The following is a 13,241-nucleotide window of genomic DNA, read 5'->3' as shown; positions in this document are numbered from 1 at the left end:
CGCTACGGAGTGGAGCTGGCAGTACGAACAAAGCATCGAGCGTAATTGTTTGACTGTTTTCGCCATGACTGCTCCTTTCGGAACTTTATTCCGACTCTTTTCAATGTATTGCAGATGTACTGGTGGGAACAGTTGAACTTTTTTGCGGCATCCAGTTGGTTCACGGAATTCTTGTTGTTGAAGCCTCGAGGAAGAGAACGAAGTCCTTCTACGTCCATAATTTTGGCTGAATTTTCGCTTTTGAAATGTTGAACGGTTGAACCGTATACGTTTTGCCGAGATCTTTTTTGCAATTCGTAGAAGTGTACAACGTACAGACGGTAGATAATCTACAGACGCGCAAAGAGAAAAATTACCAATTCGGCAACACTTTTTTTGTTTATTTTATTTAAACAGTTTTGGCAACCAGTCAGAATTGCATCAATCTTCCTATAATCAGCAAGAAGTTGCGTGAATCGCGAGGTATGTTCCGTGGAATTTCGCGAATTACGACGCATATTTTGCAAATTGAACAAGACAATTGAATTTTTTAAAGCATTATATGATATATCGAGGGTAACTAATCCACATGTTGTTAGCAAATCAATAGTTTAAGTTTTAACATTTCAGGTAGATTACAAAACTTACCTATACGAAACACAAGTTTGTTTACTTTGCTCATTTGGTGTCTCGATTTGACGGTTCGATTGGTGTTTTATGCCACGCTCTTTGCGCGTCTGTAGATTATCTACCGTCTGTAGTACAACGCACTCGCGAAATGCTTCTTGTCATGACGCCATTCTGAGGCTGAGCTCGTTTGTTGTTGTGCATAGGGGACCTCGAAAAAAATTCCATAATTTTAGTTCCCCCCCCCTAAGTGGAACGATCGACGGCGATGAGTTTGAGATAGATGAACCATGAACTCGCACAGCAGCTCTATAGCGAACCCAGCATTCAAAAGGTGCTCTGAGCTGGGCGGATACAATGGACAGGGCATGTTGCTAGAATGCAGGACAACTACCCTGCAAAGATGATGTTTTTGCTTCAAATCCGGTAGGAACAAGACGACCGGAGACGCAGCGAGTAAGGTGGTTAGACCAGGTAGAGTAAAATCTGGTGCAGAGTACACAGTATCCCAGGCATTGGAGACCGCTAGCCTACAACCGGGACGGCAAGCTAATTAGCTAGCCAAGAAGTGCTGGCTGAAGCATCAGTGCTTGAAAAGATGAAATGAATACTGGTAAATTACGTTTTCGCTGTAAAAAATTACATTGATTGCGAGTCAGGATTATTTTATCAGCATATTTTATTATCTCTGCACTTAACATGTAAATAACAAATAATCAAATCAGTTTTATTATAGATTTCGAAAAATCTACACTTGTCGAGTCATTTAATCCATCAATATCTACTAAAATCTGCTAAAAGCAAATCCATGACTGAAAATCCGGACAGAATTAGGTTTTTTTCTTATAACGTAACAAAAAAGTCAAAAAAAAAACGTTTTATTGTTTCCAATCAGTCGCTAACGGGCCACTGCCTACTTCCCGGGTGCAGACTTCGGATCCATATTTTTGTACAGCAAATAGGCCACGCAATTCGTTACATCACGGCTGAAAATGTACGGCGATTTGGTGTCCTCCACCTGCAGCACGTTGTCGATCGATCCGAACTCGGTCAGGCAGAACAGCTCCGGCAGGGCCGAAAGCTTCTCGAAGCTTATCCTGATCTTGCAGTACCGCCTGGCATCGACGATGAAGCGTTCGAAAAACACATCCTCCGTGCGCAGTTCCGTCGTCAGCGGAACAATCTTCTCCAGCGAAATTTGCTTTATCCTCTCGGACGAGTTGAAATGTTCGACCTGCACTTTGAGGCTAATTTTGGCGTTGGCGGGAGGTTCCGAGCGTGATTTCACGAAGATGCCCACGCCATTCAAAGCAACCGGCCGTAAAGTGCAGGCTTTGATTTGTATGTTCGTTTCAATGTTTGCTGCAAACTTAAACTGGTTAAAATTGTGCAGCTTCAAACAATCGTGCTTTCTTTGCTTCATATCCTGAACCATTTGGGTCAACAGGAATGCATCGTCGGGCGGTAACTTATTCACTTTGGCCCAGTTTTTAATCGCCTCCTGTAATTGATCCTGCAGGCAGTTGATTCTGGCACTGCTTGCAATCATTTCAAGCGTTTTTTTCTCGATGGTGACAAAGTCTGGATGCTGGAAGCAAGCGACTGGGTTATCGCGAATGACATCGAGGCAACTTTCGTTCACTACAGCAAACTCGTGCTTCCGATTTTCGTTGAACACTTTGAGAACGTTTGTTTCGTTAATCTCGTTCTCGAAATACTGCTCGCATATTTTATTGAGCTCCGTTAGAATGTACTTTTGCGAAGCGTAATACACTTCAATCACATTATCCTGTGTGAGATCTATCTTCTGACAGTACATATAGCGCAGAATGTCCCGAAATATGGGCGGCTGTATGTCCGTCACAACAATGGTCTGGTTTCTCCGCTGGGATTCCTTGAACTGTCCGTTAAATTGTGCGTAGAACACTTCGCTAGCCAGCGTCAGGATCACTTTATGGCCGTACATCCGTTCGCCATCGTTTCCTACCGAGAACTGGACGTCCGAGAGGTACTCGTTGTTGACCAGCTGTTCGTCACGATCTGCCACCGGCAGTGGGAATGTGAATTCTTTTGTTGTTTTTCCTTCACTCTTTGCCATACTGAAATTAAGGGTATAATCTATCTGTTAAATTCAGACGGTTAGTTGGGCATAATCACTAAGTCAAGCGTGCGATTGCAGTCGACTCAGTAATTTAAAGCTGGTTCTATGTATTGGGACAAGAATGGTGTTGTTTACCTACCTGATATTCACGGGATGTAATCGTTCGTAATTTGTAAGTTTGTAGGTGGGACTAATGCAACAGATAAAACCAAATTACAACTTATGTCGAGAATTCTGAATTTAGAATAATTAAAAAGCGTCTGATGGGAAAACAAAACACTTGTATCTTGTAGATCTTGTACTGCCACACATACGCAATATCTAAATGCTAAATACTGCTAGTCTACTAACTTTACATTTACGATTTACCAGTTTTGTTTGCTGTTGTCGCTTGTCGGTTTTGTTTACAGAGGCAGAGATGCCAGATTTTGGTAAAAATAATCTGGCTGCTCGAAAAAAAAAACAACGCTAAACTAACAAAAGGGCGTATGCGCAAACTTATACCGAGGGGTGAGAAACGAACGTCAAATGTACCCACACTGAAACAAGAATCATGATGGTAATTGTTACCATATTAAGCGGGGTACGCTATTGCTGATTGCAAGGAAAATTGTACCACAGAGAACAGACTACCAGGTAATCGACAAAAAGTGTGTAAAAGGTTTTTATGTAATCTATGAGTAATGCTTCAATAGAGCACCCCTCGAGCAGTAAGTGGCAAACTAAATCTTGATGTCGCTGCCATCGCTGCTATGTAACTCCAGCACAAAGAAATATTGATAAAGGTACATGGATATTTTTTGATGCGTTTGGCAAACTATTTCTGGAGGGCGCTACCGACAGATTCTACACACAAAAAATCAATTACACTCAACCCCCGCTAATATGAAAAACAGCTCGTTCAGATTGGGCGAGTTCATTTTTAATCTGAATATTTGGTAACTCTATTCATTTCCACATACGCGCAAGACACACACCCTATAAGCTTGTTGTTTTGATTTGACGAAAACAAACGTTTTGAAAACATTTTAAACATGCGCGAATTCTAAACGTTCGGTTTGTAGAAACGAAATTGGTTCGGCAGTTTCGACTAAAATGGTCTATTTTGAGTGCTGGAGAGAGGAAAGTTGCATATGAGCTTTATTGCCAAAGCTCCTGAGCAAGAGGAAACGCATTAAGATTTTTTGCTTTTTTTTTAATTTACCGGTCAACTTTAACGTCAATTGTGTGTGACGCTTGATCGGTTTTTAATGTGAACGCATTCATACCACCGGGGTACAGATTAAAAATGTTCAGATTAAAGAAGGTTATACCAACGGGGGTACACGGTACTTCCTTCGAGCCTGTTAATCTGTTCTCTGTGATTGTACCATCCAAAGTGCGGTATCGCTCATAAAAGTGCTATTTTGCATTAAATCGTTTCGGTATCTTCGGCGCACTTTTTCGTTATATTCCAAACAAGAAGAGACCGAAACGATTTAATGCAAAATAGCACTTTTATGAGCGATATCGCACTTTGGATGGTACAATTTTCCTTGCAATTGACAATACTGAAAAGTACCCAATAGAAAATTTTGACAGATGCTGTTTTACGCATCTATCGACGAAATAGGATGCCGAAGAAATCAACCTATTAATCAACCGACTTCGTCGGATCGCGTTGGGTGGTTGTCTCCGTCACCCGACGCATTGGTATATTTAATCTGTTACCGTCGGGTAACGATTAAATCAGATGATGATCGGTTTACTCTGTACAGAATGATGTTTTGACAGCTAAGTCTGATTGATTTTTGAACAAGGCCAGTTTACTTCTAATTTACTTGTTCTTTATTTGAATAGCTAGGTAAGTATCCTTTACATGAAAAGACAGCTGCATTGAATTTGTAACTTATTATCGCTATTTTAGTTGGAATTTCGCACTGAAAATTATCGTGCGACTATTTTTTTCTATCGGATTGTGGAGCCACACAACGGAGATAGAGGTTAGGTCCAGTAACAAGCTGCTCTTGACTCGGTTTATATCTTCCTTAAAGGAACTCCGTCCGGATCTGCGTCGCCGTCAATGAGGCATGGAATCGAAAAGGTCCTGCGACAAGTTCATCTCCTTTGTCACGATGGGAACGGATTGGTTCTGCGGAGGAAATTGATCGATTGGCTTCATGAAGGATGAGCAGGTTAGTGAAATTAAACTATAGGAGTCAATATAAGTGTTCGTGTATGTTCCGCAGAAGAGAGAAATTTCTTCAATGAACAGCTTTTTTCGATTCCAATTAATTACCTTCTGATCGTTACAGGTTGTCATCGCGCCGACGTCGCTCGTGCTATTTCAAGCAGTCTTCTTCGTTCAACTCGGTCTTGGGTCGCTGGTCGCCAATTCTCAGAAGTCGAAAGTCGCTTTTAAACTGGTCGAGCGATACCGCACGGTGGGCATCTCTGTTCCTGAGGCAGGAGGAGTTGTTGAAGAGGGCCACTTTCAGGGCATTATTAGGAGCATTTTTATTAGAATTAGGTTTGGTTCTATAGACTTCAATATAATGCTCAAATTGATCCACCTATTTTGTCTGTATTGATAAATTTTATGTCCCGAATAATCGACCTATTTCGTATGGTTCCGTAGGTTACAAAATTTTCTCCATCGATTAATCCACATATTTCGTATGATTTACGTATTTCGTCATCTGATTCCTCCACCGATTTGATCGGCTTTGGTAAGCAAGTATGTAGTTAACATACACCAATTAATCCACCTATTTCGTCGGTATATTGACAAATTTTATCTCCCGATTAATCAACCTATTTCGTTTGGTTCCATCAGACACCTTTATTTCATCACCCGACTAAACAGCCCATTTAGTCGGTTTTTGTCGATCGATTAAACATACCGACGAATCGGTAGATCGCCCTGTTAAACTCCCATAAGCGTCGTTGCAACAATCGGCCGATTCGTCGGGTCCAAAATCGGGCGATTCAGCCGACGCGAACCTACTAAATCGGGGGAAAAGCAGGGGGGATTTTTTATCGGGTAATGGGTAAAAAGATAGGACAAGAAATGCTCAAGAAATCGACTTCTTTTACGATTTCTTAAGCAGTACGCACCTCATTAGAAATATTATTTCACGTCCAGATGGAGCAGTTTTACACGCAAGTGAAATAAAACCACAGAGAACAGACATCCATTCAGGAACAAATTTTTCGGGAATTTTTGGATAACATTTCAAATTAAAATCACCTAATATGCTAGCGACACCACCACTATAGTTTCCCAACTAAATGATTCATTTGATTTGCACACTGACAACCTTTGGCTCCTCTGGCGCTAGTATATATGGACTATATGTGTTATGCTAGGGCCAGAAGCTAGCTGTTGTGAGTTTAGTGTAGAATTTCATGCGCCTTTAGCGACACCGTCACTATAGTTTCCCAACTAATTTGACATAAGTTTTATCCAAGTGGGGACCTTTCGCTTGGATGTCTGTTCTCTGTGATAAAACGACTCTTTTCCGAACGGAATAACATCCGGCGCAATTATTACCACAAGAAAACATGACAGGTGGTTGCTTGTATCCAGCTTTCCACGAACGATAATGGCAGATATTGAGCACAAGTGGGCACAATCTTTCAACATTCATTGGAGGAGCATCAGGTTCGCCCTGAAGGAGTTACTATGGGAACAAACATCCATGATTGTTTGTTGTTCAAGTGTAAAAATATAAACATTGTTTAGTTTTCGCACATGAAGCGAAACATATTGCTAATTTTCCACCTTTTCGTGTACGATGAATAATTGAACATATAAGAAGTTTTATGGATTGTGGCTTCGTAATTTGCGCATACTTCGGGAATTACGTCCAAATGCGCAACGGAAAGTTTCTTATCAGACCGAGACGCTGGCCAACTTGGCTACGGCTCGACCAATATAAAGTAAATGCTTGTCCGAGTGCACGCGAGTATTCAATTCGCACAATACTAAAGGGGATTTTTTGAGCCGGTGCTTTCAGGAAATTATGGCCACAAACCACAAAAGTTTGCTTCCGTTCAATTATGTTCCTCTTCCGCTGATCTGCAAAACTTAACTATGTTTACATTTTTACAGTCGAACAACAAACAATCATGGATGTTTCCATAGTAACTCCGTCAGGGTGAACTCGACGCTCCTCCAATGAATGTCAAAAGATTGTGACAACTTTAAAGGCGCGCAAAAACCTCTATTAAGTTTCATCGCAGCTTCGAAAGCAGCTTTTAACAAGTCTGAAGCATGATAAAATCACCAGATTTAGATGTTTGCGAGCTGAACAAAAGTTTTTATTTCTAAGCCTAAACCATAGTTTAGCCACAGGTTGAATAAAATCAGCTATAAAAGCGTTTGATCAGCCTGAAATTGTTACTTGGGCAAATCTCGCGTAACTTTTCGAAAGGTCCTAAGTAACAAGTGGTGTCACTAGCTACCTAATCGTCAAGAAAACTTTTGCATTTATGTCGCCGTAATAATCAGAAGAGAGGAAGACCAAAGAGAATCTCTCAATGTTACGTAGGCCCTTTTGAAAAGTTACGCGAGATATCCATCCACGAGCGATAATGGCGGCTATTGAGCACAAGTGGGCACAATCTTTTGACATGCATTGGAGGAGCGTCGAGTGCGCCCTGACGGAGTTACTATGGATACATTCATGATTGTTTGTTGTTCGAGTGTAAAAATACAAACATTGTTTAATTTTGCAGATCAGCTGAAGTGGAACATAACTAAACGGATTCAAACTTTAATAGTGGTTTGCGGCCATAATTTGCTGAAGGCACTGGCTCAGAATATTTTTTTCATAATCGTGCGAATTAAACATTCGAAACATTACACATTAACGCAAACATTAACGTCATGTTGGTCGAGCCGTTGTCCAGTTTACTCTCGAACAGCGTCTCTACTTGATAAGCAACTTTCCGGTGCGTATTTGGACATTCTCCCTGAAATTTACGAAAACTGCAAAGCCACAATCTATAAAACTTGTTGTCCGTTCAATTAGGTTCCTCTTTGGCTGATCTGCAAAATTGAACAATGTTTACATTTTTACACTCGAACAACAAACAACCATGGATGTTTCCATAGTAACTCCGTCAGGGCGAACTCGACGCTCCTGCAATGAATATCAATAGATTGTGCCCATTTGTGCTCAATAGCAGCCATTATCACTCGTGGAAAACTGGATACAAAGGCAATCCGTCAGCTTTTCACGAGCGATAATGGCGGCAATTGAGCACAAGTGGGTACATTATTCGCTCGTGGAAAGCTGGATAATAAGTTCAAGTTGTCATGCGGGTTTCGAGCCGCAAATCTCGCATGTGCATAGTATTTTTCAATATAAATTAACAAAGTATGGTTGTTTATGAGCACCATTACCATTCTGTTAGATTTATAATAAAAAGGATATCCAATCAAGTCGCTTTTTACGCGAAAGATACATCCCGCGTGAATCAAAACCGCGTAAGAAAAACCGCGTAAATTCCGGAATTCGCGTAAAACAAACCGCGTAAATTGCTACATTCGCGTAAAAAAACCGCGTAAATTCTGAAATTCGCGTAGAAATGGTCACAGAGAACAGACATCCATTCGTGGTCTGTCTCTGGTATTATGCTTATTTCAGGGAGAATGGCCAAATACGCAACGAAAAGTTTCGGGTTGTACGAAGCTACAACTACTCGATTTTTACTGTGCGCAGCGCCTATGACTGGTAGTTGTGATAACAAAAACTAAGCAGAATTTTAAATTAATTATTATTTTGCAAGATTTTGGCAGGGATTGAATATCCTAGACAGACGGTATAGATGCAAAAGGCCGCAGTTGGGATTCAATTCATCCGAAAACCCGCTTAGGCGCGTCCGGCAGAAATCGAACAAAAATCTGGCTGCAAAAAACTTTTTCTGCCAGATATTCTGCCGGATTTCTGGCCGCCGTCACCCGTGAAAACTATTAGCAGAAATGACACATTCGATTCGGGCAGAAATTTCGCCTTGCGGTTTTTCCGCCGGATTTCTGTTCGATTTCTGCCAGAGGCTTCGAATAAAAACCGGTTTTTTACCGATTCAGCTTTCTCCAATCAAATTATACCTGCTTTGCCATGTTCCATATTATTCTCTTACCTTTTGCCCGAAACTGCAAAACTGATGAACCACACTTTTCTCCTGCCTCAAAGTGAGTGTCACATTTGACATAAAGAGAATCGAGCGAAAAATGAAGACTGGTTCTGTTCGATTTCTGTTAGGCATCCGACTTTTTCGTAAAGCCTAGTATCCAGCTGAAAAGAAAATAGCTCAAGAAAAAATCTTGCTAATTACGGAAGAAATTTTGACAACTGCAAGGCAAGCAATTATCTGTCATTTTTTCTTGTGGTAATAATTGCGCCGGATATTATTCCGTACGGAAAAGTGACGTTTCAATTTACTTGCCTGTACTGCGCTATCTGAAAGTGAAACAATATTTCTTGTAAGGTGCATACTGGTAAAGAAATCGCAAACGGAAAATCTTTTCTTTAGCATTTCTTGGCCTATCTTTTTGCCCATTTCTTTTCAGGTCGATACTAGGCTTAAGCGGGCTTGAGTGAGTGGCCCGATTTCGAGCAGTGCTGTGACAGCACAAAGTCCACAAAGTGCATTCAATGTTCAATCTGTCAATCAGTCATTGTGATTGTGGAATCGTGAACGTGGATGTAACCTTAGGACGAAGTAACAATAAATATACTGCATACCGGCTTCAAGTTTTTATGGAATAACGAATACGTAATTAAATTTTGAGATTTTAATAACGATAAATCAGAAAAGAGGTCAAAGAATAACCTGTATTTGATTTGTCTCGCCTTCGAATGGTTTAAAAACGTCGAATTAGTTACATATTACTGTAAACATAAGTTAATGTTGCACTACTCGTCAACTTGTATTACAACTGTTGCATCGAATGCAATTTGATTTTTGTTTGAACAGTGCCGCGGTAAATTGATATATACGGTTGTTTCTACCCACAACCAACCAACGGTAAGTAATTCAGCAATTTTCTGAAATCACGTTTAACAGCAAACGAATGCTTACAAATTGTAGCATGGACGCGATGGCGACATTCACCTTTCCCTTGCCCTTGGCAGATCGCCTGGAACAGTTGGTCAACAATGAGTACCTTTCGGATGTAGTCTTCGCGGTCGGAACCGACGGTGAACGGATGTACGCCCATAAAAACATCCTGACTATGGCAAGCGAGGTTTTCTATGCGCAGTTTAACGGGCAGTTCGAGGAAGCTCGACAAAAGACCGAACCTATTGCTGTCACGGACATTGACCCTTCCACCTTTCGGGATATCCTGCGCTATGCGTATTGCGAAAAAATAGACCTCACCCGGGACAATGTTACCGACGTTTATTACGCGTCCCAGAAGTACATGCTAACCGAGTTGAATGAAATGTGCGAACAATTCTTCGCTCATAAGATCGATATACAGGATGTGCTCAGAGTTTTTGGCGACAATCGAAAGCACGAGTTTCCTTTCGTCAATGAGAAATGTTTGGCCATCATACGTGATAATCCGCTGGTTTGTTTTAAACATGAAGATTTCTTTACGCTCGACAAAAAATCTCTGGAAATGATCGTGAGCAGCACGCGAATCAACTGTTTAACGTCGCATATACTAGAGGCCATACAAGACTGGGCTAAAATCAACGATTTGCAGTTCGACGATGCTCGTCAGCTGGCACAAATCGTCGAAGATATGAAGCATCGGGAGCTCGACTGCAGGAAACTCTACAACTTCGGTCAGTTCTTGTACGTTCCGAATGTTCAAACGGAGCTGACAATATCCAGCAAAGAACCGATTGCTCTGTATGGATTGGGTATTTTTGTCAAAGCAATGACGGAACCCGTAACCGAGGCGACCGTTACGCTAAATGTGGTGGTGAAAAATTTCAACGGTCCTGGCGAAACAAACTTTTACTCGGTCAAAAACATCGCCTTGACTACGGATCTGCACACCGAGGAGCTTTTGTTCGAGAAAATTATCATCAGCGCCAAGTCGGGCTGCAAAATCAGTGCGAGCTTCGAGAAGAGTCCGGCGCTGCCGGATTTGTTCTGCCTGCCCAGTTTCACCTCGATCGACAGCGCGATAGCCGACCTGAGAGTCGATGCTGGCAACAACTGCGTCAGCTATTTGCTGTACCGGAAGAAGTCCGACGCTAAACCGGCCAGCCTGAAGATGACGCCGGTGCTCAAGGAGTGGTTCAAAACCATGGAAGCGACCCGGAAGAATAACCCGTTGAGCTTGGGGTGATTGGTTTTTGGAGAAGTGGTTTTTTAAATGATATGATCATTATATTGTCAAATAATAGAGTACCTCAAAGGTTTTTTTTAAATATAAATATCAACAAGTAATCGTTTCATATAGATGGACAACTACTTTTGGGCTGGGAAAAAACATGTTGGATTGATTTAGTTACTAAGTTTACATAAGTTTTTTCTCGTGTTCACACACGTATATTTTTCTCTAGAATTATTTTTCCTGTTCATTGTCTGTTGAACATTGTAACTCTCGGATCCATCGTAGCAAGCGTGAAGCGTCGCTGTTATGTGATACCATAGCAACTTATAAGATTGTCTTTATACAGTTTTATCCAGAGTCGCATTTTAGCAAGGTTTAAATTAAACTCTTGTACCAGACAGTTGTAACTACAGTTCAATACGGGCAGAAAGTTACTTCAAGATGTTTGATAACGTGCTGATAAAACGTACACTCAGATCATACTTTAAATTCATGCAGCATTTAATGCTACAGGAAGGCACAGTAAATCCTAAATGCAATCGAAAGACTACGGAAGAACAAAAGCAAACTGAAACTAGTATTAACAGATAATTTTATTCGTTCCTTTAACTAGTATTTTTTTATAAAAATCTTGATATTTCCTTCCCCTGAAACCTTTTACATACGTTGAAATGCATACCAAATTACCTATTTGTCTTTTTTTACTGACTCTTCGAGTCTACTGTATCTAGCTGTTTGTACAACAGATAGGCCACGCAGTTAGTACACTGAGTAGAATGCGTTACGTTTAGACATTTATCGATCGATGAAAACGCGTTTAAGCAGAAAAGTTTTGTCGAAGTAGGCGGTTTTACAAAGACCACCGTAATCTTGCAGGCAGGGGAGTCTGTATTAAGCAGAATTTTCTCAAAGAGAAACGCTTCGGTGCGTAGATCCTTCGTCAAAGGTACAATTCTTGTCTCTGAATATTGCATTATTCCTCCAATTGTAACCGAGACGCTCAGTGTAACGTTTTCATCAGCATTCGGTTTCGATTCCGACTTAACAAAAATGCCCATTCCATATAAAGCAACTGGTTGGTCTAAACTTTTGACTGTCATTTCAAACTGTATATTGTTAGCATACTGGAATGCGGCAAAGCCATAGAGTTTGTCACAGTCGAACTCGCGATGCTTCATGTCCAATACGATCTGTGCAAGTTGTTTAGCGTCTTCGAATTGCAACTCATTAACTTTACCCCAGTTTTGAATTGCTTCTTGCATTTGGTTTGCACAACAGTTTATTTGTGTACTGCGTACAATAATTTCCAAAGATTCTTTTTCGAGAGTAAAAAAATCTTCATGCTTAAAGCAAGCTAGTGGATTATTACGAATGATAGCTAAACATAATTCGTTTACATTGGTAAATTCGTGCTTTCTATTGTCGTCAAACACTTTAAGCACATTTGATTCATCCAGATCGTGAGCAAAAAAGTGCTCGCACATTTCATTCAGCTTAAGCAGCATATATTTTTGCGAGGCGTAATAAACTTCAGTCACATTTTGTTTGGTGAGATTTATTTTTTGACAGTACATGTACCGTAGAATATCCCGGAATGTTTCAGGTTCAATGTCAGTCACAGAAATAGGTTTATCGCACTGCTGGCCTTCAACGAACAGACCATTAAACTGTGCGAAGAACACTTCGCTGGCCAGCGTCAGTATGTTTTTATGGCCGTACATTCTCTCACCTTTGTTTCCTACTAAAAATACAATGTCCGCAAAATAGTCGTTGTTGACCAGCTGTTCCAGGCGATCTAGCACCGATAGAGATTCGGTAAATTCTTTCACCATGGTTGTAGTTCTGCAATTGAAGGGAACAAGAAAACTGCTTTAATTATACTTTAACCTTCTGCGGCTGAAGTTGTAGTCTGACAGACACCAAAATATCTGCGGATTAATTATTAATTATAGGATGTATATCCAATAGGTTGCTAAACACTTGGCTAAACATGTTTTCAACTCTAAAATAAATATAACCTGAACATACATAAGAATTATTAAGTTAAGTCCATCACCAGACTACCGCGTCAGCATAATCGTTAAGATTAGGGCACCTCAGCCGCAGAAGATTAATTTAATTTAATGTTTAATCATAATAATGATTATGACAATGTCATAAATATTATACAAAATGTTTACTGATAAACACTTACATGAGGGTTTTGATCGTTTTGATGCAGTTGCGCCGAAGGCTTAAAGGCCGGTGCCA

The 13,241-nt window shown here is 40.6% G+C and overlaps 3 protein-coding genes across 3 annotated transcripts; 1 reads left to right on the top strand and 2 right to left on the bottom strand.

The window, feature by feature from the left end:
- Positions 1–1,298: 1,298 nt before the first annotated feature.
- Positions 1,299–3,050, bottom strand: LOC128745183 (kelch-like protein 41b). The gene is made up of 2 exons (XM_053842200.1): positions 2,847–3,050; positions 1,299–2,705 (listed from the first exon to the last, which is right to left on the bottom strand). The coding sequence occupies exon 2, from the start codon at positions 2,702–2,704 to the stop codon at positions 1,520–1,522; it is 1,185 nt and encodes a 394-aa protein (XP_053698175.1). The 5' UTR covers position 2,705; positions 2,847–3,050; the 3' UTR covers positions 1,299–1,519.
- A 6,346-nt stretch (positions 3,051–9,396) lies between these two features.
- LOC128733702 (kelch-like protein 40b) lies at positions 9,397–11,101 on the top strand. Its single transcript, XM_053827474.1, has 2 exons — positions 9,397–9,724; positions 9,788–11,101. The coding sequence occupies exon 2, from the start codon at positions 9,789–9,791 to the stop codon at positions 11,001–11,003; it is 1,215 nt and encodes a 404-aa protein (XP_053683449.1). The 5' UTR covers positions 9,397–9,724; position 9,788; the 3' UTR covers positions 11,004–11,101.
- A 349-nt stretch (positions 11,102–11,450) lies between these two features.
- On the bottom strand, positions 11,451–13,241 carry LOC128733714 (BTB/POZ domain-containing protein 3-like). Its single transcript, XM_053827485.1, has 2 exons — positions 13,186–13,241; positions 11,451–12,833 (listed from the first exon to the last, which is right to left on the bottom strand). Exon 2 carries the CDS (start codon positions 12,821–12,823, stop codon positions 11,693–11,695), a length of 1,131 nt encoding a protein of 376 aa, XP_053683460.1. The 5' UTR covers positions 12,824–12,833; positions 13,186–13,241; the 3' UTR covers positions 11,451–11,692.

This window comes from Sabethes cyaneus, chromosome 1 (assembly GCF_943734655.1).
Source record: "Sabethes cyaneus chromosome 1, idSabCyanKW18_F2, whole genome shotgun sequence".
NCBI classification, from domain to species: Eukaryota; Metazoa; Arthropoda; class Insecta; order Diptera; family Culicidae; genus Sabethes; species Sabethes cyaneus.
This window is presented reverse-complemented; position numbering and strand designations above follow the sequence as displayed.